Raw genomic sequence first — 22,287 nt, forward strand, 5'->3', positions numbered from 1 at the left:
AGTGCGATGGAGCATAGTGTAAAGGATGCTGGAATAAATAAGTATTATGTGCAGGTGTTATGTAATTGAGGTAGGTGGATTTGGTATACAGTATATACAATATGACAATATGAACAGCAGGTTCATATTAACAGGTGACTGATTAGAGTTAGTGGACACCACCTCGGTTCTTGCAATTCACGATACTGCATAGCAGATCTATGCCAGTAAATTATTTTCTAATTTAGTGGTGGAAATAAGATGGCATAAAAGAGTTTTTAGAATTCATATTTATAACTAACCATTTGTTCTTATCTTTGTCTTACAGAAAGAATGGCTTTGCCTCAACTGTCAGACCCAAAGAGCCATGTCAGGCCAGCTGGGAGACATGCCACCTCCAGCCACGGCTTCCCCAAAAAAGCTACCATCTGCTCCTGCTCCCTTCTCCACCCCTGTTCCTACTACTGTAGATAGCAAACCTGTAGTACAATCAGCAGACCCAACCCCACCACTTCCTGAGACCAAGGTAGTGCCCGCAACCATTCCCACACCTGGTGCACTCATTTCACCTTGTCATGATACCCCTCTATCCGTTAGTGATCCTCCTCCTGATTGCACCCTTCTGGAAACACAGTCAAAAGAACAAAAACAACAACTAGAAGCTGAACCAGTTTCTGAGCCTGTAATTAATCCTGAACAAGAAACTTCAATTTCAGAGAGTGTAGCCGAGAGTGTCCCTGCAATCCCAGCAGTTGAGAACAGCTCTGAGAAAATAGCAGAGGGCCATCCTCAACCTGAGACAGAGTCATCTGATGCTGATCAACAATCACAAAGTGCAACTGCCAGTGAAATCCAAGCAGTAGAGCAACAACAGAGTAGCTCTGAGAAAGCAGCAGAGGACCATTCTCTCCCTGTGGAAAGTGAGACGCAAAACGTATTGACTAATACAGGTTTAGACAAGACAGCAGTCCCTGCTGAGGTAGAAACAGAGCCAAGTCCCAAGATTACTCAGAGTGAGGCTGCAGCTCCCCTTACAGATAATGAGAAAGTGGAGCCTACTCCAGAAAAGCTTACAGAACTGACAACAAATTCAGCTGAGCCAGAGCCTGCCTTGATCACAGATGAAGTGTCACAGGAACTTCCTGTTCAGCTTGATCCAAAGCCAGATTCTACAGCTACAAATGTAAAAGAGGAGAAAATAACAGAACAGCCAAATGAGAAACCCCAGATAGATGAACCCCAACCTACTGCAGCAGGTCAAACTACATCAGATCCAGTAGATGCAGCGTTGAATGAGGAGCAAACAGGCATTACTATGAAACTTGAGTCTGACAGTGTAGAAAGTGATGTCAAGGGTGAAGTAACTGCAGAAATAAAGGTAATACCAGAACCAATAATAGAGAAGGCAGTAACCAGAGAAAGGGCTCCTCCTCTTGTTGAGGTTGTAGACAGTGTTGCTCCCGTGGTCTCTGCTGACAATGTTGAGGTCCCTAAACCTGATGAGACTGTTGCAGTTTCAAAGGAGGAAAGTCAAGCTAATAAAGTGGAAAACAAAACCATAGAAAAAGACGAGCCTACTCCACTTGACCCTGGAGATAAGTCACTTCCTGTTGCTCCAGTTGAAGGGGAAACCAAATCCCTGGAGAAAACAAAAGAGGAGAACACTGTTGAGAATAACATTTTTCAAAAATGTATTATTGAAGGGAAAATAGATAATCAGAAAATACCTGAGAGTGCTGATGTGGAAACAGAATCAATTGAGATGAAAACAATAATGGACACTGAAAAAGAAAGAGTTATTGAGAAGGCGGTAATTGAGAATAAATCATCTTATGGCGAACACTTTGAAGAAGAGCAAGTTCAGAAGAATGCAGCTGCAGAGAGGGTTTTTGGGGTAAAAGCTGATGAAGGGAAAGCGTTTGAAGAAGAGGCAACTGAGCAGGAAACAGTTGAGAGCGCAACTGACCACAAACCTCTTGAGGAGAAGGTTAACAAAGCAGAATCGACTTCAGCACCCTTCTCTACTGAAACAGAGAACAGTTGTCCTGCAGTAGAAAAGAAAGCATCAGAAACAGAAAAAGAGCCAGCTCCTACTTTCACTGAAGAAATCCCAGAAATCCCAAAAGAAGAGATACATACAGAGATAGAACGAGCAGCAAAGTATGAGTCATCACCTGCTGTGGAAAACCTTGTTGAGACAGTACCTTTGCCAGAGACGTCAGAGGAGAAAGAAAAGCCTATGGTCAAAGCAGAGAGTTTAGCAAAGAAGGAAGAAAAGCAGACACCTATAGATACAATGCTAAAAGCAGATGATAAATCTGAGAAAGAAGTTGTTATGTCTGTTCCCCCAACTTCCGATTTTAGCGAGCAAGAAAAGGTCAATGTCAAGGAGTCGATGCAAAGTGTAGAGATAGTGTTATCCTCAGGTGTCATTAGTGAGACACAAGTCAGAGATAAAGCCTGTGAGGAGGAGAAGCTCATTCAGAATGAGACAGAAGCTGGTTCACAAAAGACAAACAGTACTGCTGAAAATCAACATGAAATAGAGAGAGAGATGTTAGCTCTGAGAGACACTGATGAGAAACAGCTCGAGAAAGTTGCAGAGCACAATGTGTCAATCAGTGGGAAGGAACTTGACAAAAAAGAGGTTGCTGGCAGCATCGAGGAACCTATTTCAGAATCAGAGACATGCACAGTCTGTGACAAAGATGGCACTCTGCGGTCTGATGTAGGAAATAGCACAACATCAAAGAAGAATGAAGTATCAGAGACAACTTTTGAAAATGTGTCTGTATCAGTAGCTTCAGTCCCTGTAGCAGAACCTGAAATCCAAGTCTCTGTAGTTAGTGAGCAGGACAAAGACCCAATAGAGAATATTAACGTGGAGGAAAAAACGGAGGCTAAAGATCAGCTTTTTGGAAAGCCCAGTAAAGAAGATGCAGTCGCTGAGGTGACCATAGTATTTAGCATAAGTAGTAGAAGATTATATTTATTATTATTTATTAATTATCTTTGTACATCATTTGTCCGACTAAAGATTGTACCATACTGAAAATTAAAATCCAAACACTGCAATATACAGTAGAATGTTTTGGTTACATGATTTGGCAAGTCATTTCAATTGCAATTCTGTACCATCTGTCAACTTAAGTGATTATCTAAACAGCATTTGAAAATACCTCAAATTACCATGCTGCTGTAAATGCTTAGTACTTAATCTTAATACAAACAAAATGACATTCTCACCACAGAAACTAAGAAGATTAAACCAAACTGTCTAAGTTTTGCTGCCACATGATGATTACTTTTTGATTTTATGTATTGTAAAAAATACACAGTTTTTATAACTAATATAACTTGTTATCCCTCAATACTGTAAATGCACCTATACATGGTGCACATGTAACAAGCTCAAAAATTGTAAATAAATATTTTTTTTCATTGCAGTATCCAAGGAAACAACTTAATGGTGTCTTATTTTAATCCAACAGATGAAAACAGCAGAGAGCTTGAGAGAGCCTGGAGAGAACGAAATAGCTGCCAAAGAGGGCAGTCCCACCAGCCCATCAGACCTAGCAAAATTAGAAAGCACATTCCTTCCCATTCTTGAGGCCCAGACAAGCACGCAACCAAAGAATGAGGAGAAACTAACAGACACTCTAAAGACCAGACGTAAATTAGAGGTGCTTCCTCTCTCACTTGACTCACCTAGCTCAGAAGATGACAGAGAACTTTGTGAGAAGAATACTAAAGGTACCACAAAGAAAAAGCTCCTTGTACCCATGGATGTCAGAGCAGATTCCCTGGATGATAGCAGTGAAAGCTTTGGAAAAGAAAGTCCAATGTCAGGGGATGATGAGGAATTTATCCGAAAACAGATCATGGAAATGAGTGAGAATGAGGATGCTTCCCCGTCTGATGAGGAAAATATAATCCGGCGAAAGATCAGAGAGGATGAGAAGAAACAAATCGAAGAGAAGAAAACAGAGGCTGTAGAGAGGGGTACATCCGGAAAAGCCAGACGACTTACCAAGAAAAGCGCTATAAGTCCAGATGATGAAGAAGAGAAGCAACTCCGCAGCTCATTGGATAAACCTGATATAGACAAAGAGGACGGACCAGAACCAAAAGAAGAGGAGTGTCAGACTGGTTCTGCAGTTCGCAAATTCCGAACTATGGAGCTGAATACAACCAGCAGCCCTGTGCGTATACCTAATGATGATGGTGAGCCCGAAATGGAAAGCCTTACAGACTCTCCAGATGATCGATCTAGAGGTGAGGGGTCATCTAGTTTACACGCATCGAGCTTCACTCCTGGGACTTCACCAACATCCCTCTCATCACTGGATGAAGACAGTGACAGTAGTCCCAGTCATGTCTGTTCTGGTGAGGGAAAACAACATAGGAAAGCCAAACACAGACAACCTGGTCAAATGCTGCCAACTATTGAAGATTCTTCTGAGGAAGAAGAATTACGGGAAGAGGAGGAGCTGCTCAGGGAGCAAGAAAAACAGAGGGGCTCAGGGAAAAAATCCAAGAAAGACAAAGAAGAGATTCGAGCCCAGAGAAGGCGAGAGCGTCCAAAGACACCACCAAGTAATCTGTCCCCCATTGAAGATGCCTCACCAACCGAGGAACTGAGGCAAGAGGCTGAAATGGAGGAGATCAGACGATCATCCTGTTCTGATTTCTCCCCCAGTATTGAATCAGACCCTGAAGGGTTTGAAATCCATGCCGCAAAGATCGCAGCAGTTCAAAAAACTTATCAACTGCCTATGTCAGTAACTCTTCACTCCCCAACAGATGATAAAAATACTGATAACCAACAGAAAAAAACTCTCAAATCTGCTGACGAGGCATATGAGGAAATAATGCTGAGGGCTACGTCTCCAACAGTTGATAAAAGTGAGATTCAGTTGGGAAAAGAGTCCCTTTATGGAGGCATGCTCATTGAAGACTATGCCTATGCATCTCTTATTGACAATTCAACAACTGATCTTGGGGAGCCACAGAAGATTGGTGTTCCTGCACAGCCCAAAAAGCTCAGATCACCAGATGAAGTTTATGAAGATATGATAAAGAAGAGGAAAGAATTTATGCAGCTGGAGCAGGAGTATCAAAATATGCAGCCAGCAAAGGAAAGCACTACCCCAGAAATTGTATTGCAACCTGCTGAGAATATCTTCCCCAAAAGCAGTACAGTAACGTTAGGCAAAGACGGGAAGCCATTGTTAGATGCTGAAACTGCCTATGAAGAGCTAATGAAAAGAGTGCTGACTCCTGGAACAAGTCCAACTCCAGAAGTGGAAGCCACTGCAACTAGAAGGGCACTCCACCCCATCCCAGACTTAAAGGTGACACAATGCTCTTCAGGAGAGTTGTCTTCTGATGACGAGAGTGTAATTAAAAAGCAAGAGGAGATGACTGTGGTATCAGACACTACAACAGCTACTGAAACTGAGCCTGTGACAATGTTTTCTGAGTCTCCTCCATCATCCACATCAGATCAGCAACCTCACACTACAATCACAGCATCCCAGGCTGATGTTGTGGACTTATCTAGTGCTCTCCCAAGAACATCAGCCCATGTGACTGCCAGTGTTACACCCTTGCCCACGGTCCCCCAGTACACACCCAGTATTCCTAGTGTAGTGTCAACTGCCCCACCTGTCCCCCCCAAGCCAAGCGTTCTGCGTAGGGCTAATTCTCAGGAAAAAGCAGAAGTACCTGTTGCACCACCACTGCCTCCTCCCACCCCACCAAAACCTACTGTTTTTCCCAGGAAACCTCCAGTTCCACTTCCACCTCAGGCTTCAGCCACTCTAACCAAGCCAGAGACAGTGGCTATGACTGCAGCCCAAGGACCATCCACAAGACAAGCAGTTACACCAATGTACAAACCTCATGTTCCCCCTCCTGTTCCCCCCAAACCATCTATTCCTGCTGGGATTGGGGATAGCAACAGACCAGGACATGGTGTCAAACCACCAATTGCACCAAAGCCTGGCTCACAGCCTTCTTCGCCCGCCCATGCCCCACATCCACCAAGACCCACTGTACTTCCCACTGGTCCTACTGACATAGCCCTGAATCTGAGCCCTTCTTCTGAGAGCAAGCTGTTTCAACCCTCACCAAAGTCTCCTTCTTCTCCAAGATATGCCAGCAATCTTCGTGACACATATGTGGTCATCACACTGCCATCGCAGCCCAGCTCTCCAGTAGATAGTGTCTTAACTCAAGCTCCCTCTAGCCCTGGCTTAGCATCTCCTTCATGCCAAACTCAGCCCCAATGTTATTACCAACCACAGCCTCAACCTCAAGTACATCCACAGCAGCATCCACAACCAACCCTTCCTCAAACAACCAGGGTGCCACTGGCATACACACGTGTCACAGAATCCATTGAAAGTCAAGAGATTTGTAGCCCAGAAAAACATGTATCTAGTTCTTGTCACATAATTGAGGCTATATCTGCGTCAGCACAGCCACCTGTGGTTATGCCTAACCTCATCTCTCAAGTGGTCACTACAGAAGTCCAAAGGACCATGGTCTCTGTTGTTCATGAAAGGGCACCACCACCAGTGCCAGCTCCAAGGGCAAATGGTGTCCCAATCTCGATGGAGAAACCTAAGACCCAACTGCCGGCACAGAATGGACAGGGCTTCCAACCCTCTGAGGTGGTAGATCTTAGGACTATGAAGGTGGACCTAGAATCAGACATGAATGGTGTGGATCTGTCTGCTGGCCCAGACTCAAGACGTCAGTCCTTTGCAACTGATGTCAGTCGTCAGAACAGTGCAGTGCAATCGCCTGTGGTTAACCTTAGTGCTGAATCATCCACTGTTTCTATAGTGACTGATAGCATCACCATTGTGACCTGTTCTGCCACAATCCAGCAGTGTGAAAACATAGAAACCTCTCAAGCATCATCAGTGCCCCTTCAGCTCACAAAAAACAAAGCATTTGAACCCGTTTCTCAAATTATATATCGGCCAATTGATTCTCAGCCCTGCACTCATGTAGGTACAGAGATCCCTATTAACCTCTCACTTGGATCAAGCACAGGTGGAGTAACTTTCCAAACCACCCCTGTCACTATTGCACCCACTTCTATTGGTTGTGTTGCCAATGGATTAACTACCGGTACAACCACAGTGGCAGGAGCTGTTGACCTTAGTACAACAAAACCATTCAACACTGTGGTATCAGTGGATGCTGCTTCTGCAGAAGTGGCCACAGCTGTAATCACAGATGATGATGGCAAACCAGTGGATCTGACAGCAGGAAAAAGAGCTGTGTGCTGTGATGTAGTGTACAATCTCCCATTTGCAAGAAGCTGCACTACTCAACAACCTACCACACCCCTGCCTGAAGACCGTTTCGGATATCGTGATGACCATTACCAGTATGACAGATCACCTTATGGCATGAGAGGGTTTGGTGGAATTAAACCATCAATGTCAGACACTAACTTAGCAGAAGCTGGTCTGTTCTTTTACAAGAGTAAGAACAGCTATAATTTCAGTGGCACCACTGAGGGTGCAGTAGATCTTACCTCTACGAAGATTTCTGATGCAGGTCAGTGGAGTGACATTGCAGACCTGTCGCTTAAATGTCACTTTGAACTGCCTCCACTCATTCATGGCTAACGTGACATTTTTTTGATTTGTTTTTACCCTCTCTTTTTGTTTTGCATGGACAATTAATTACTTTGTTTTTTGTTCATTCATAATATTTTTGCATGTGCATGCATGCTCTTACTGTACATCTTTAAATGCTATTTCACATCTCGACATTTGAGGGTTTTCCCCTTTTCCACATTTTTCATAATTTGGATAAGGCATGGCTTGCTTCAACATTGAATAAGTCTGCATTATTTGGACTCAACTAATATTTTTGACTTTTGACAGGTGAAGCTGTTGACTACTCCAAGAAAGGGACTTACGCAGGAATGACAATTCCACCATATTCCCAAGCCAGAGTCACAAGTGCTGTTGGTACACTTTTTGGTACAAGCAGTGTCTTGAGGTCATCAAATGGGGTGGTGTATTCCTCTGTTGCAGCACCAATACCATCTACTTATGCCATTACCACCCAACCTGGGTCCATCTTTAGTACGACATACAACACCCTGTCAGGTATGCATACCAGCGACACAATGCCTTCATTGTCCAACCTCCAGAACTTGCCACTTACACGGTCCCACAGTTTCCTTTCCACCATCTCCACTACTGCAATAGAAGAGCAAGGGGATGCCCCACTCAATCTGGAGATCTCTAGAGGGGATACTACTGCTGCCCGTGCTGTCACCACAGCAACAACCTCTTTATCCCTTGACACCTACACTGATGCATCCTTGGAGGCAATAGCTGCTTCTCTTGAGGCTCTGTCTTCACCCATGGTTCCTGGGGATGGCCAGTATCAGGCAGAGCGTGAGAGGCTAGAGATGGAGAAACTCAAGCAACAACGCCTGGCTGAGGAATTAGAGTGGGAGCGCCAGGAGATTCAGCGGTTCCGTGAGCAAGAACAGCTCCTGGTACAGAAGGAACTGGAGGAGCTGCAGGCTATGAAGCAGCATATCCTGTCCCAACAAGAAGAAGAAAGACAGGCTCATCTTATGATGCAGAAAGAAACCTATGCCCAGCAACAGCAGCAGCTTGAGCAGATTCAGAGACTCCAAGAGCAACTGCGCCTGCAACTGGAAGAGCAAAAGCTTCGTCAGATGTACCCAGGTGGGGACATACCAGGGCATGGTTTGCAGGAGGCAATTGTCTTAGGACCTGATGGCACAGTGCTGGCCCGAAAGATCACAGATAGTGGGTGCCAGACAGATGAAGAGGATGAGGCAGTCAGCAAAGCTTACACAGCAGGGAGAAAAAAGAAAACTGCTAAAAAGAGTGTTGACAGTTGTGTGCAGACTGATGATGAGGATCAAGAGGAATGGGAAGCTCAGACCAGAAACCGACAAAGCCGGCCACGCACTGCCAGGGGTGATAGGGGTGGGCATTCAGAAATGTCTCTTCAAGCCCACACTGAGATTTCTATTCAAACAGATACAGAGGGGAACATTAGAATGGACACCAGGATGGAGCTGTCTGACTCTGAAAGGACATCACCAAAGAAACGGCCTACCCCCTTAGAAATAGGCCAGCCTCCTAACCTCAAAGTTGATTCCTCTACGCTTCAAGCACCTCCTAAATCTCCCAAAGTGCTCTATTCCCCCATATCCCCCTGTGTATCTCCTAGCAAATCCCTTGAGTTTGTGTCCTATGAGAACTCACTGGGTGATACAAGCCCACAAAAGCTAAGAGGAAGCGAGGATCCATCGAAAGCCTCTCCAGCAAGTCCCAGGGGACCAAAAGCCATGCAGAGATCCATGTCTGACCCTAAGCCCATGAGTCCAACAGGAGAAGAAAGGGCCACATCTGGTACCCAGTATGGTGATAGCTATACTGTGAGTACTATAAGTATCACTTTAATTGAAATATAAGAATGAACAAATACACAAAAGTTGGTTTATTTTAACTGTGCAAAGAGGAGGATGTTATTTGAGTTTAAACTGTTCTTTTGGTCATTAATGTGCTAAACGAATTTAGATGTTTCTGGAGATAGGAGGGTATTTCCAACTTGAGCCCATTCAATGATAAAATATGGTAATAGATCCAATCCAGTTTTTCTTAGCTTTGATTTAATGAACTTTATATTTAACAATAGTTTTATTCAGCTTGTCATATAATTTACTGTGATCCACTTTAAACTCACCTTACACCTTGTATAAATTCAGTTTGTATATATTTTCCTGTAATTTAATGCAGCCCAAGAATTACTGCTGCCTGAAAAACTAACTATAAGTCAAGTGTCTTGCAACACCAACAAAACCATCCTTTGTCAGGTCATACTCATGTAGCACAAGTAACATGATGGTTCATTGGTTAGCATTCCTCTCCAACAGCAAGAGATTGCATGTTCTCTTCATGTTTGCATTAGGGAAACTTGCACACCATAGTTGTATGACATGCAGTGTTGGGCAGTAACGCATTACTGTAATATTATTACTTGAGGGTAGTGAAAGTAATATGGTAACGTAAAGAGTAACATAACTAGTTATGTTATTTTAGTAAAATTATAACTTTTTTTAAGGAGTAATAAGTAATTAGTGCCTTATTACAATTTCTGGGTAACTTGCCCAACACTGATGACATGTATGTTATGTACTGGAAATACTACCCTCCATTTCGACACCTTAATTCTCTAAACAGGTGGATGGCTCAAATGCTGATGGGGAATCTAAAAAATAACTATTTAATAGATTGAAGGTCTGCTTTGTGTAGTAATAGAGTATTTCTCTGAGCCTTCATATAGGTACAATACTTCCTGTACAGTGGTGTGACCTTAGCCTCTGGGGTGTGCCAAACCCTGCATTCTGACTATAGAGACATTAGCAAAGTTACCCAATGCAGACTTGAATGTTGCTATCAAGGTGTATGATACATATAAGCTTAAATTCTCCAGCATGCATTTATGCCATTTTCATAACACATACTGTATTGTGTTATGAAAACATTCCAGGGAATGTATAAAACTCTAACTTTATAATTGTAATTTAATTGTGGTTTGTGGACATACAGAGGGAAACATACATAAAAGGGAAAAAAAGAAATAACTGAATAGATTATGCATATACACATCCTATGTTGCTCCTGGCACTCATGGAGTATGGAAGTCAGTTTTCTGCCTGGGCAAACCACTCTTGAGAATTGTATACATACATACATAAAAGGATGGGAAATAAGCTGAGCTTGCAGGAAAATATTGAGCTGTCAGATATCCATAGATGCTCAATGTGAATAAATTACTTCTTTTGAAAATACACTTAGGAGTGTACAATTTAGTGAGTAGTGGGTAACATTTATGAGCAGGAATACATACCCTACTGGGATGCGCAAAAGGTGATCAATAAATTGTGTTTTCCAATAACCGTCCATACGTACATATCCAAAGTAGGTTAAAATCAAGGGCAACTGGACTCGTTTGAAGATACTAGAAGACGTTTCGTCCCTCATCCAAGAGACTTCTTCAGTTCTGAAATGACTAGTAGGGAAACTCAGCTATTTAACCTCTGTTGGTCGTTTGTCAAGCTCATCGATACCGCTGGTTCGTTAGTGCTCCTGGCTGTTGTAACAACAGTCGTTAGAACCACCTGTGGCCAAGTCTGAACGACCATTGTTGGTATCTTCACCTGAGGCCAAGAGGTCACGCTTGTTAAGTTTCCTGGTAAGTGATGAAAGGACAGCATTGTAAGTGGGGGATAAGTGGTAGTGTAGGCCCCCTCCTCTAGTCAGCGACAGCTTCTCAAAGCGGGTGTAAATGGCTTTCTGGACACCTCTTTCAAACCTACATCCATCATAGGTGGTTCTAACGACTATAACAACTGTCGTTACAACAGCCAAGAGCACTAACGAACTAGCAGTATCGATGATCTTGGCAAACGACCCCACAGAGGTTAAATAGCTGAGTTTCCCTACTAGTCATTTCAGAACTGAAGAAGTCTCTTTGGTTGAGGAACAAAATGACTTCTAGTATCTTCAAACAATTCCAGTTGCCCTTGATTTTAACCTTCTTTGGATAACTAAGACCTCGATGACTGAAAATCATCACAGACAACCCATCATACACTGAAATTCCCTAATGTACATGCCCTTATTTATAGTCCTGACTTTATACTAACGCAACAGAGATGCCCTTTTCCCCTATTTAAATGTAATAGCATATTGTAATTGAAATCATGAAAAATTCTGCAATTATCTCAAGTAAATTTTATCTGCATAATACAGTTCAGAGAGAGAAATTTTTTAAACCATCTCACTCATTTTGGGGGGTTAAGAAAACAGTTTGAATTCCTACAGCCCTAATCAATTTTTTGTTTATTTTTCATACAGGGGAAAGGTTCAGGTGGCACCCCAACAGGCACTCAAAAGAAGGTGAAGAGGACTCTCCCCAATCCACCGTCAGAGGATGAGTCATCAACCAGTGGCCAAACAGCATACAGCACTGGTTCTGCCCGCCGAAGAATGTGCCGCAACTCCAATATGGCACGTGCCAAGATCCTACAAGACATTGATCGTGAGCTAGATATGGTGGAGCGTGAGTCTTCCAAACTCCGCAAAAGACAAGCAGAGCTAGATGAGGAGGAGAAAGAGATTGATGCAAAGCTTAGGTACTTGGAGATGGGCATTAATCGTAGAAAGGATGTGCTACTGAAGGAGAGAGAGAAGAGGGAAAGGGCCTACTTACAGAGTGTTGCAGAGGACAGAGACTACATGTCAGACAGTGAGGTTAGTAACATCCGAGAGACTAGAGGTGGCCGTGGAAGTGGTGAAGATGAGGAGATTGAAGGTCATGGTCTTGAACGTCCCAGGACAGCTCCCCAGTCAGAATTGGAGGACTTTGTCCCGCCTCAAACCAAGCATGAGTATGGAAAATACTCCCAATACCAATACCCTCAAAGCCAATACCAGCAGTCTCTCTACCAGACTCCACAGTCTTACCAATCTCATTCTATCTACTCCTCTGTCCCCTCGCTCACTAGCGCCCAGCAGCAGAGTTATCACCAGATGCTCCTGTTGCAGCAAAAAGCTGCCAGACAAGCTGCCCTCCTCTCAGAACTGGATGCAACTAAATACGAAATCATTAGCCGCCAACCTGATCCTACATCATCAGCTTACATGGGAGTCAAGTATGACAAATATGGCAACCACCTTGACCTCAGAGCCTTGGACGTGGGCAGTATAGCACGTAGCCCCATGTCAACTGTCTCTGATTCCTATTACACAGATGTAGATCACCATACACCTCGGAGTTACATGTTACTGGAAGATGCTGCAGAACTGGCTAAGGGCTCCACAGGCCTGTCTTCATCTTATAGTCTGGCTGAGAGGGAGCTGGCTAAGGCAGAGAAGCTTCTGCGCAGGAGTGCTGCAGATCTGTGTTCTACTGACTATCTGGGATCCACCTCTAGACTCCATACATTTGGAAAGACCCCTGATGAAGAGGATACAATGGAGGAACCCTACGAACTAAAACTTCTGAAGCAGCAGCTCAAGCAAGAGTTTAGGAGAAGTACAGGAGGGACAGAAAACTTAGAACAACTCACAGGTCTCTCCCAGCACTACTATACCCCAAGCTCTGGCATCTCTAGTTACTCCCAAAGACAATATCCAAAGACAGATAAGTACAGCATCAGTCGTCTTACTCTGGAGAAGCAGGCAGCTAAACAACTCCCAGCATCCATGTTGTACCAAAAACACAAGGCTCCATTGTTAGATCCTAAGATCTCCTCCAAGTATTCCTCTATTACAGATAACAGAGGTTTGGAGACAGACTATACCAGCTATCTTGGGTCTACCAGTGTATCCCCAAGATCCAGCCGGCTTTCGCAGGATGAGATTACCTTCGGCCTTCGTAAGAATATTGCAGAGCAGCAAAAATACCTGGGGTCCACCTTGGGTGCCAACTTGGCTGGGTCACTAAACTTGGGCCAAAGCTTAGGTTTGGACACTGCCTATCCTAGTGGTAGTCGTTCAAGACCCTCATCCAGGCCCACATCTTGCTATGGTCTGGACTTGTCAATCAAAAGAGACCCTTCCAGCTCTTCACTGAGGCTTAAAGGAGACGGAGAAGCATCTGGAGATGGACCAAGCTATCAAACCCCATCTGGTCGCACCAAACCCACCAGCCTTCCCATTGTGCAAAGTGGCCGTGGCCGGATACCCATAGTGGCCCAGAACTCGGAGGAAGAGAGTCCATTGAGCCCTGTTGGGCAGCCTATGGGCATGGCCCGTGCATCAGCTGGACCTCTGCCACCCATCTCAGCTGATTCAAGGGACCAGTTTGGTTCCTGCCTGTCTTTGCAGGACTCCCAGCAGCAGCAACATATCAGGGAAGAGCCGACCAGGGGTAGGGGTTATGTGCTGCTGGATGACCTTCAGGGCACCATGTCAGATAGTGAAGGTAAAAATCAGACATGTCAAAATGTCACTATTTTCCTTCAAAATGTTTCCTCCTTGAGAGTGTCTGATTATAGTTTATCTTGCTTGCATTTAGTACCATCATGTATGTTTTTCAGCTGTTGTGTATTTATTGAAAGTCTGCATGTGTCTGTAGCTTTTCTCGTGTTTTCATGTTTAACCTTCACTTTGGTCAGTGTATCTTCTTTTTGTTTTGTGGTGTCAGTTCTTTTGGTCAATCAGTTGAAATCAGGTGTGCATGTACATTTTGCTAGATTTCTTATAGGGTGTGCTTGAATGCTACCTTTATGCATGCCTGTATTTCTGTCTGCATTCCAAATATTGTGTAACATTTTCCTGCATGACACTGTACAGTCTAACTTTCTGTAACAGCTATATTTTTTGTACGTTTCCCCTCCTCAATAAGCAATTGCTCAGTCTCCATTTCATTTAAGGCATACTGTCATTTGTAGCTGTCTCCACTCGAGGCTTGAGCCACAATACCAGAATTATCCTGAAAATGTAGGTCAGATTTAGAAAACTTTTCCCCCCAGAAAAATGATACACTGAAAAAGTGCCTCCCACACTTGCGACATTTACATAATTGGTACAGAAGGTCAGTTGAACCAGTTCTTTTACAATTTCTCCTCATTGACAGTATATTTTAATAAGCTGTTAATATCAAATCAATAGTATATGGTAATAAATATAGTATAGTATATATTATATTTTGGATTCTACAATAGTTGATGTATAATGTAGATAGTGGATAATATTGGTGTATTTTATAATCATTTAAGTGTAGAAATATATTTGTGCGTTAAATTATTATACCAATTACCGGCAACTTCAAATATTACCAATTTATATGACATCATTAGAAAAAAATGTTTAAAGCAGGATAATGTTGTCACAGTAGGGGACCTTGATTATATTTTTTGAAAGGCATGATATTTGGTTGCAACTCTGTGTAATAAATATAACTTTAACTTGCATGTCTTGTCATGAATACTTGCTTGTATGTATTGTGATACATCAGTGGCTCTATGTTGCATGGACAACATTTATGGCTATTAAGCTTGCTATACAGTTTCTTTATATTGCATTTCTCTCTTTATATTGCAAGGTCTCTTATTGCCTCACTTTAATCAAAATGAACACTCTCTATTAGTATGGCCCATTATTTTTTCTATTTTTGATTATAAATAGGAAATTATCTGATAATCAGTAATGCAAGAATACTACTGATAATCAGATTATTTAAATACATTTGCTGAGCAAATATTTGGTTCACATTTTTTCCCCTTTATACTTTTTATTCCTGAAAGCATACTGTATTTTGAGCTAGAGGTGTCAAGAGGAAATTTAAAATGTGTTGAGCAGTGTCCTATTCCAACAGGAAAGATAATAAATTTAAGCAAGAACTTAACATCTGGGTAAATCTAAAGTTAAAGTAAAGTTTACTGCAATCTCCTCTTCTATAATGTTTGGATATATTTTGCTTTCTAAAAGCCAGAAATCATCAATTCAAGTAATATATTGTCGATGCCTACTCTGTCGTGACTAAAACCATTTTATCACACTAATTCATGTGTTTTTATAGAGTACTCCAATAAAGCAGCAATGACTTGGTCAGTTTCCAAACTGAGGATAGTGTTTTCATTAAAAGGGATGCTAAATGTGACTGTTATAGTAAATTCACATCCTAATAGAGGTACCATTGTTTATCTTTCTGGTTTAAACATTTAAAGATCCCACTTCTGAGTTGTCTTGAATGCCACATAACTACTTGTTAATAAATTCATATGGATCCCATTATTTTGCAATATAAACCCATTTGCCTTGATTCCAGCCCTAAGTGATTCCCTGATGGCTTTGAACAGAGACGATGCAACCAATGGTAGAGTATTAGTTCAGTTCTCTAGTCATCCATTAGCTAACATATTAACCTGCACCACAAATCAAATGCACTTCACCATAAAATGATGATGTAATATTGGGGAGGTTTAAGACACTGGTAAAATGGCAATTAAATGCCACTTTAAATTTCCATGATTTTACATTGCAAAAATGTCAAGACAAACATACTGTACTGTATATTTTAGAAGAAAAAACATTCACTTTCCTGGAGTTAGAGAACAATGTGAAATATGTACATACCCAACATTTACATTCATATAAAATCACTGCACTATAGGTTAGGTTTAGATTATACTACTATACATACTGTACTAATACTGTTTATTCACTCTCAAACTGCATTCTGTCCTGCTTATTTTATAATACATGTAAAGGATGTTGTGTTGCTTGGTATTCTTTCCCCTTTTCATATGATAATGACCCTTCAATTCCTCATATTTTCATCTCAGTTTTTCTTAATTTCATGTAATCATCTTTAGATGAACTGACAAAATCCATTCTATACAGTAGGATGAAAAAAAAGTTCAGGTTCTCAGATTCTGAAGTGGTGCTTATTTTTATCCCTGAAGCCTACCATCTTAGACGAGAAGAGACGGACTGGTTTGACAAACCTAGAGATGGACGGTCAGAAAATGGACAAGAGAAGAGACAGGTGAAGCAGGGAAAAAAAACTTACACACACATACTGTGGATGCAGACGCTGTCGTACAATTCTCACATGTACTGTAAGCCAAGTCCAAGCACTAATGAAATGCATGCACCCACACTCAAATATCTGGATCTCTATATGTTATATGTAAGCTCATATTAATGCAAGACACTTAAATGTAGCATATATATCCATGTTGCAAAGAACCCATACCTGACTGTTTCCCATTTACCACACATGACATCTCACCATTGTGTATGGGCCACAGGGAAAAGGCCCGTACTACCCCTTCCCTCACCTCAGGGTCAAACTGCAGAGGGATCCCAAAGACCGCAGCGTCTCAGGTAAAGGTTTACTACATTTCATTCAATGACACAGCAGCATGCTAAGGGTATGAATGATATGCATTCACAGAGGCATGTATTATAAGCTTATGTGTTATTGACTTTGATGCATGCATGTGATTTGATTGACCCCGTTGCCTACTGTCTGCATCAAATATGCACTGTTTATGGCATAGACATTGTTTTCCTTTAATTAAATTTGAATGATCATAAGAATAGATACAAATTATTTTAAAAGAATAAAGACAGTAGAATGTACACATTAATGTGGATCATAACGTCTCATTAGGTTAACAGAGCATAACTAGTATGCTTCATGCATTTTATTTACTTCCTATTCATGCCAGATTTCAAGAAACTGGCAAGTCACTTCCCCTGCCATTACGTTCCATCACACCATTCCTCCAGGCTCAAAACAGGCAGACATTTCATTTCCTGGCCTCCCTTTTGATTTGGCTCTTCTCCATGCTCATCAGTCATTGCCATGCTCAAAATGGCGTATCCCTCACCCTCAGGATTATCTCGCGCAATTAACAAACAGCCCACAAAGGAAGCATTTTGTTTGTGAGGACCTGTGCTGAACTGAGTCATTTTGTTCTCGCTTCCATAACCATGTTGAAGTCTTTCATACTGTAGAGGGAAGTTGTGGTTCTGTGTAGGTGAAGGCCTTTTTCTGTGTGACCTGTGGAGTGACAGATAATAGATCCATGTGATTTGCCAGTAGAGAGGTTGGCATGTATGCTGTTTTCTATACTGTTCTACAAAGGCATAGAGAAGAATCTACACAAGATGTTGAATTGAATGAATTTAAAAAAAATAGTTTTCAAAATGGGCAGCAAATAGTAACAGAAAGGTTGTAATACCTTAATTTTTCTGTTAAGGCTGTCTAAGTACCTACATAGCAGTCATTTAACCATTAATAATACCTAAAAAATGCCTTTGGACAAACCTCTGGGGAACAATATATAAACAAGATGTGTTCTTTGACCTTCCTTGTCCATTTGAACACATTTTTGTCTATTATTAATATTTACACTATATTAATAACTATTAATAAATGTATATATAATTGAATACATTTAATAAGTGATTTAAGTAGTTTAACCACACCTAATCATAAAAATTCCACTAGAGTCAAAGCTGAGATGACAATACTGCTGCTCTGCTAAGCTAGTTACCTTAAGCAGGAGTTTAGCTGAGTGTTTTTCCCATTATGATGGATTTAGATACTACCTCATTTAGTTATGAGGGATAATGGACTCAATTGCGCAGATATGTTTCAGTTATGGATAGGGAAAAATCAGCAAGTAAATGTAGTTGTAGCCTTTAAGCCTTTAGCGAAGGATGGGGAGATATCTCCACAGCAAGCTTTTACTTCAGAAATCTCTCATGCTTTAGTTGACCCTGTCTGTAACTTCTCTCTGTATCTTAACTCACTGTGTAGTTACTGCATTTGTAGGGCAGGATGCTTATGTCCATACTTTTTTGTCTGTGTTGGTAAGTTTGCATGTGTTTACTAAAAAGTCGATCAAATGCACTGAGACCACAGACTAATTAATAATGCCACTCACCAGTCTTTGTTTTTGGTCCTGAACAGGAAATGGTCTGGGCATACGTGTGGTTGGAGGGAAAGAGGTCCCTGGCTGTAATGGAGACATTGGAGCCTATGTTGCCAAAGTCCTACCTGGTGGAGCTGCAGAACAAACAGGAAAGATTCTTGAAGGTACGCTCTTCTTCAAGCCCTTCCATAAAATTAAACTTCCCTTTGTGGAAAAACAGAAATATTACAATTAACTTAATTTGTAGGTGTAAACAATATTAACAAGTTTATATGGGTAATGGGATTTGTTAAAGTGAGATAAGAAGATTGACACCACTCTCATGTCTATCTGGTTGCCAGCAACAGTTAAGAGTTTACAAAGAAGGAGTTGTGTTTTTGGTAATACTGGATATATTAATAAAAACAACCATTAGATGAATTATAGAGTATAGATTTTCAGGCAGTTACGCTACTTCTTTTTCATATACAGTAGGTTGAAACAACAACGGTTGCAGTTTTTCTATTTCACCAATTCACAAAGTAAATATTGTTTGCTAACCCACAGATATATGAGTTGCGATTTCACCCTTACACACCCTCACTGACACCAACTCAGGATAAATTGCTGTGTGGTATATTAACAAGAACACATTTCATGAGGTGGTATTGATTTCACATGGGGGAGTCTGGGTACACTTAACCCTCTCACCCACCCAGTCCATCTGTCTGCTCATAGTCTCCTTTAATCACTGTGTTGAGCCACATTGAGGGTGTCGGACAATTGGTGAAACTGTGGTCCGAGCCTTTTTGAAGCTGCCACACTGGAGATATATGAACGATGAGATAGGGAGAGAGAAATACTGCCCAGTTTGGACCTGTGTAGTGTGCTATCCATCTGTCTGAGCCTGGTGTGTGTGTGTGTGTTTGAGCGTGGGCAATTCTTTAAGTACTTTCTGTTCTTGTTTGTCTTGTCTCCTTCCATTTCCTTTTTTAAAATCCTTTTACATTGGTGTCTCTTCTGTGGTTTTCTCTCTTTGCTTTCTTTCCAAACGGGTTCCAGCTAAACAAGTACAACAAATACAACTGGGAATAACAGTGGGGAAATGGCAGCTTATTGTACCTTACAGATGTTTTCTTGAATTGAAAAACTGTTTTTCTTAACAACATAGTGGAGTTACTAGATACCCTATGTAACTTCATAACAAAATAAATGCATGTTTTAAAAGAACCTTCATTGAAAATTAAGTAGCATTTTCTAACTTTAATCAAGACTTTAATGCTTGGAAAAGTTTAAGGGCAGATGATTCAGTAAGTTGCATAATTTCTCACACTTTATGGACCTGATTTTTTCATTAGAAAAAACTTTTACATACCGTACTATTTTTAATCATACTGTTGCTTATGTCAACTGCTTCCTACCAACTCTGCTCTGCTTTTCTGCTATACCGCTCTGCTACCCATTGCTGTAACCTTACCCTGTCTCAGCCATCATGGTCCAGCCCTTTCTGTACTAGTCCTGTTGCATTATTACTCTATGTACAGATATAATATATATATTGCAGTCCTAGCGTCAAGATACGTGTGAGGACAGCTCACCCAACACCCATAACCCTGTCACCAACACTGAGCAGAATGGCTGCAAAGTACTTTGGTTCTACCAGTGAGAACATGGCGTCTCACCCTCCCTGGTGTGAATATGGAGAAATGTTGTGTGATTCAACAGGTGTAGAGGCTTAGCGTTACACAGGGACAGAAACAGTGTGTGTACAAATGCATGCCTTCTTTGAACGTGTGGCAAAGGGCAACACACATGCGAGCCATAGAGTGCGAACAATTTTGATGAATAATATCAGGGTGAAACAACAGCAGCTTCTCTGTCACTCACACATGCAGCGAGAGAGTATCGGCGCAAACCGAAGACCCTCCTGATGAGCTGTTTCAAACGGTGTAAGTCCTGCCAGAGTGCAGGGTGTGTTTTGGAAGATGCAGTGGGTTTGCTGTGCTGTGTGGCGTTCACTGCTGCATTAAATATAAATAAATGGTCAGTTCCTTTTTTTGAAACATTTGCAATTGCTGGACTAGATTGGAGAAAACAGCATCTGATCTCATTTTGTATTCTTTCCAGGCCATAATGCAATGCATCATGCTTTAACTGTTGTCCTGCAAATTATAGCTTTATAGCTAAAACAACACGAGGCCATTTTCACGTTCATTTTAACCCAGTTCTGTGGCTCAGAGCTCCACGAGCAGCTTTGTCACACAGCTGCTGTTGGGGCTGTCACCAGCATTTATCCTTCTAGTTTTGGCTCGTAGTCTGGTGCACATGTCGTTTGAGTACAAGAATCAAGGCTTGTTTACTCTCAAAAGATTAAAAGAGTGAATTGAATGAAACGATGCATGTTAGACCCTGAACCAGTCCCTCATTCGGGTCAACATGAATTTATTTTTAGAATGAATGAATTGATGAATTGAGTAGGGCTTGAAAGCGCTACTCAATTCAAGGCATTGGTTTCAGGTGAAATGTTTGCACTGTATACATACAACAGACTTCCTTTTAAGTTTTCCAGGTTTTTGATTGTTTTGTTGTGTGTGCCTGCGTGTGGCTTTGTGCAAATTTGTAATTGTCTACAGGAATGCAAGTCCTGGAGTGGAATGGTATTCTTCTGACGGGGAAGACCTATGAAGAGGTACAAGGGCTCGTCGGACAGTTGTGTAATGAGGCAGAAGTGTGTGTCAGACTGTGAGTATAACCTTTATCATGCTCTATCTTTCTCTCCTGCATTCTAATTTTAGCATGCCACACTCATCCTTCTGTTATGACACTCAAATTTAACTTTGATCCATCATCTTCCTAATCCAATCATTGCTTGTTTTATATTTCCTGCTCTTTTATATTTCTGTTTAAAACCCTGCTCTAGTCTATTTTCCAGTCATTGTCATGACTTTGAAAAGCTTAATTTTTCCATTAAATCACTCATTAAATTCTATGAAACATCAACCTTTAGAATGGAATAGAACCTAATCTCTCATTTTTTCTTCATCAACTGTATACCATTCTTCAGTTTTACATTTATTATTATTATTCTCTCTTTCTCCTCCGTTCTACATGAGTTTAAATTTTCAGAATCATATGACACATTTTTTTCCCCTGTATTTCAGTGATCTCAACATGCTGGCTGAGTCTGAAGTGTCTGAGCACCTGGATTTCCATGAGCACAGCAAAGGTGAGCTACAGTTATTTTGTAACTCCACCCGCAACATGGAATTCATGGAATCTCACTTTGCCCCCACCACCGTCCCTACCTTCTCAGTATTTCCAAATGAACTTATGTCTCTTGCAATCTTTAGACACTTCTCTCATATCGCTTCTACAATCGCCATCTACAGTTCTCACTTGTCTCAAGTTCGGCCATGCATTACTCATGGCCTATTTCTTTTTTATGTCTGCATTACACTGGAAATATTAGATTGTTCTCAGAAGAGCTACCACACTATACAGCCTTGATTTCCAACTTGAAGTTGATTTCTGTTGCCCTCTTCCTTTTGACTGTTCAATCTGTGTATTGCTGAAGAGGAGCAAAACATTTCTAATAAACTTTTCCTTTATAATTAAAAGCTAAAAACAGCAGTCTTGACTTTCTCTGTACTGTATGTTTTCATGTCTTTGCATGTGATTATGTGTGTGCCTTTGCATAATGATGCTCTTGGTTGTCTGGTGTCGCCCCTTCTAGGTGACAGACCTCCCAGGTCACCAGGTGTTGACCCTAAGCAGCTGGCGGCTGAGCTCCAAAAAGTGTCCCAGCAGCAGGCTCCCACCTCCACCTCTTCCTCCGGCTTGCCCGCCACCAC

The 22,287-nt window shown here is 41.6% G+C and overlaps 1 protein-coding gene and 1 long non-coding RNA gene across 2 annotated transcripts in view; one reads left to right on the forward strand and one right to left on the reverse strand.

Annotated features, from left to right (window-relative positions):
- Positions 1 to 22,287, forward strand: part of pcloa (piccolo presynaptic cytomatrix protein a) — a 59,282-nt gene that overhangs the window by 21,845 nt on the left and 15,150 nt on the right. The window contains 11 exon segments of the mRNA XM_038738299.1: positions 308 to 505; positions 3,471 to 7,557; positions 7,890 to 9,433; positions 11,919 to 13,989; positions 15,838 to 15,885; positions 16,475 to 16,557; positions 16,823 to 16,898; positions 18,496 to 18,621; positions 21,070 to 21,178; positions 21,598 to 21,662; positions 22,170 to 22,286. Coding sequence (XP_038594227.1) covers positions 308 to 505; positions 3,471 to 7,557; positions 7,890 to 9,433; positions 11,919 to 13,989; positions 15,838 to 15,885; positions 16,475 to 16,557; positions 16,823 to 16,898; positions 18,496 to 18,621; positions 21,070 to 21,178; positions 21,598 to 21,662; positions 22,170 to 22,286 — 8,524 coding nt within the window.
- On the reverse strand, positions 16,935 to 22,238 carry LOC119917887. Its single transcript, XR_005447358.1, has 3 exons — positions 22,179 to 22,238; positions 18,470 to 18,591; positions 16,935 to 17,580 (listed from the first exon to the last, which is right to left on the reverse strand). It is a non-coding gene; the product is annotated as an uncharacterized LOC119917887 (long non-coding RNA).

Source organism: Micropterus salmoides, unplaced genomic scaffold (assembly GCF_014851395.1).
Source record: "Micropterus salmoides isolate LMB-PRFRI ecotype aquatic unplaced genomic scaffold, ASM1485139v1 Ms_hic_scaffold_23, whole genome shotgun sequence".
Lineage (NCBI taxonomy): Eukaryota > Metazoa > Chordata > Actinopteri > Centrarchiformes > Centrarchidae > Micropterus > Micropterus salmoides.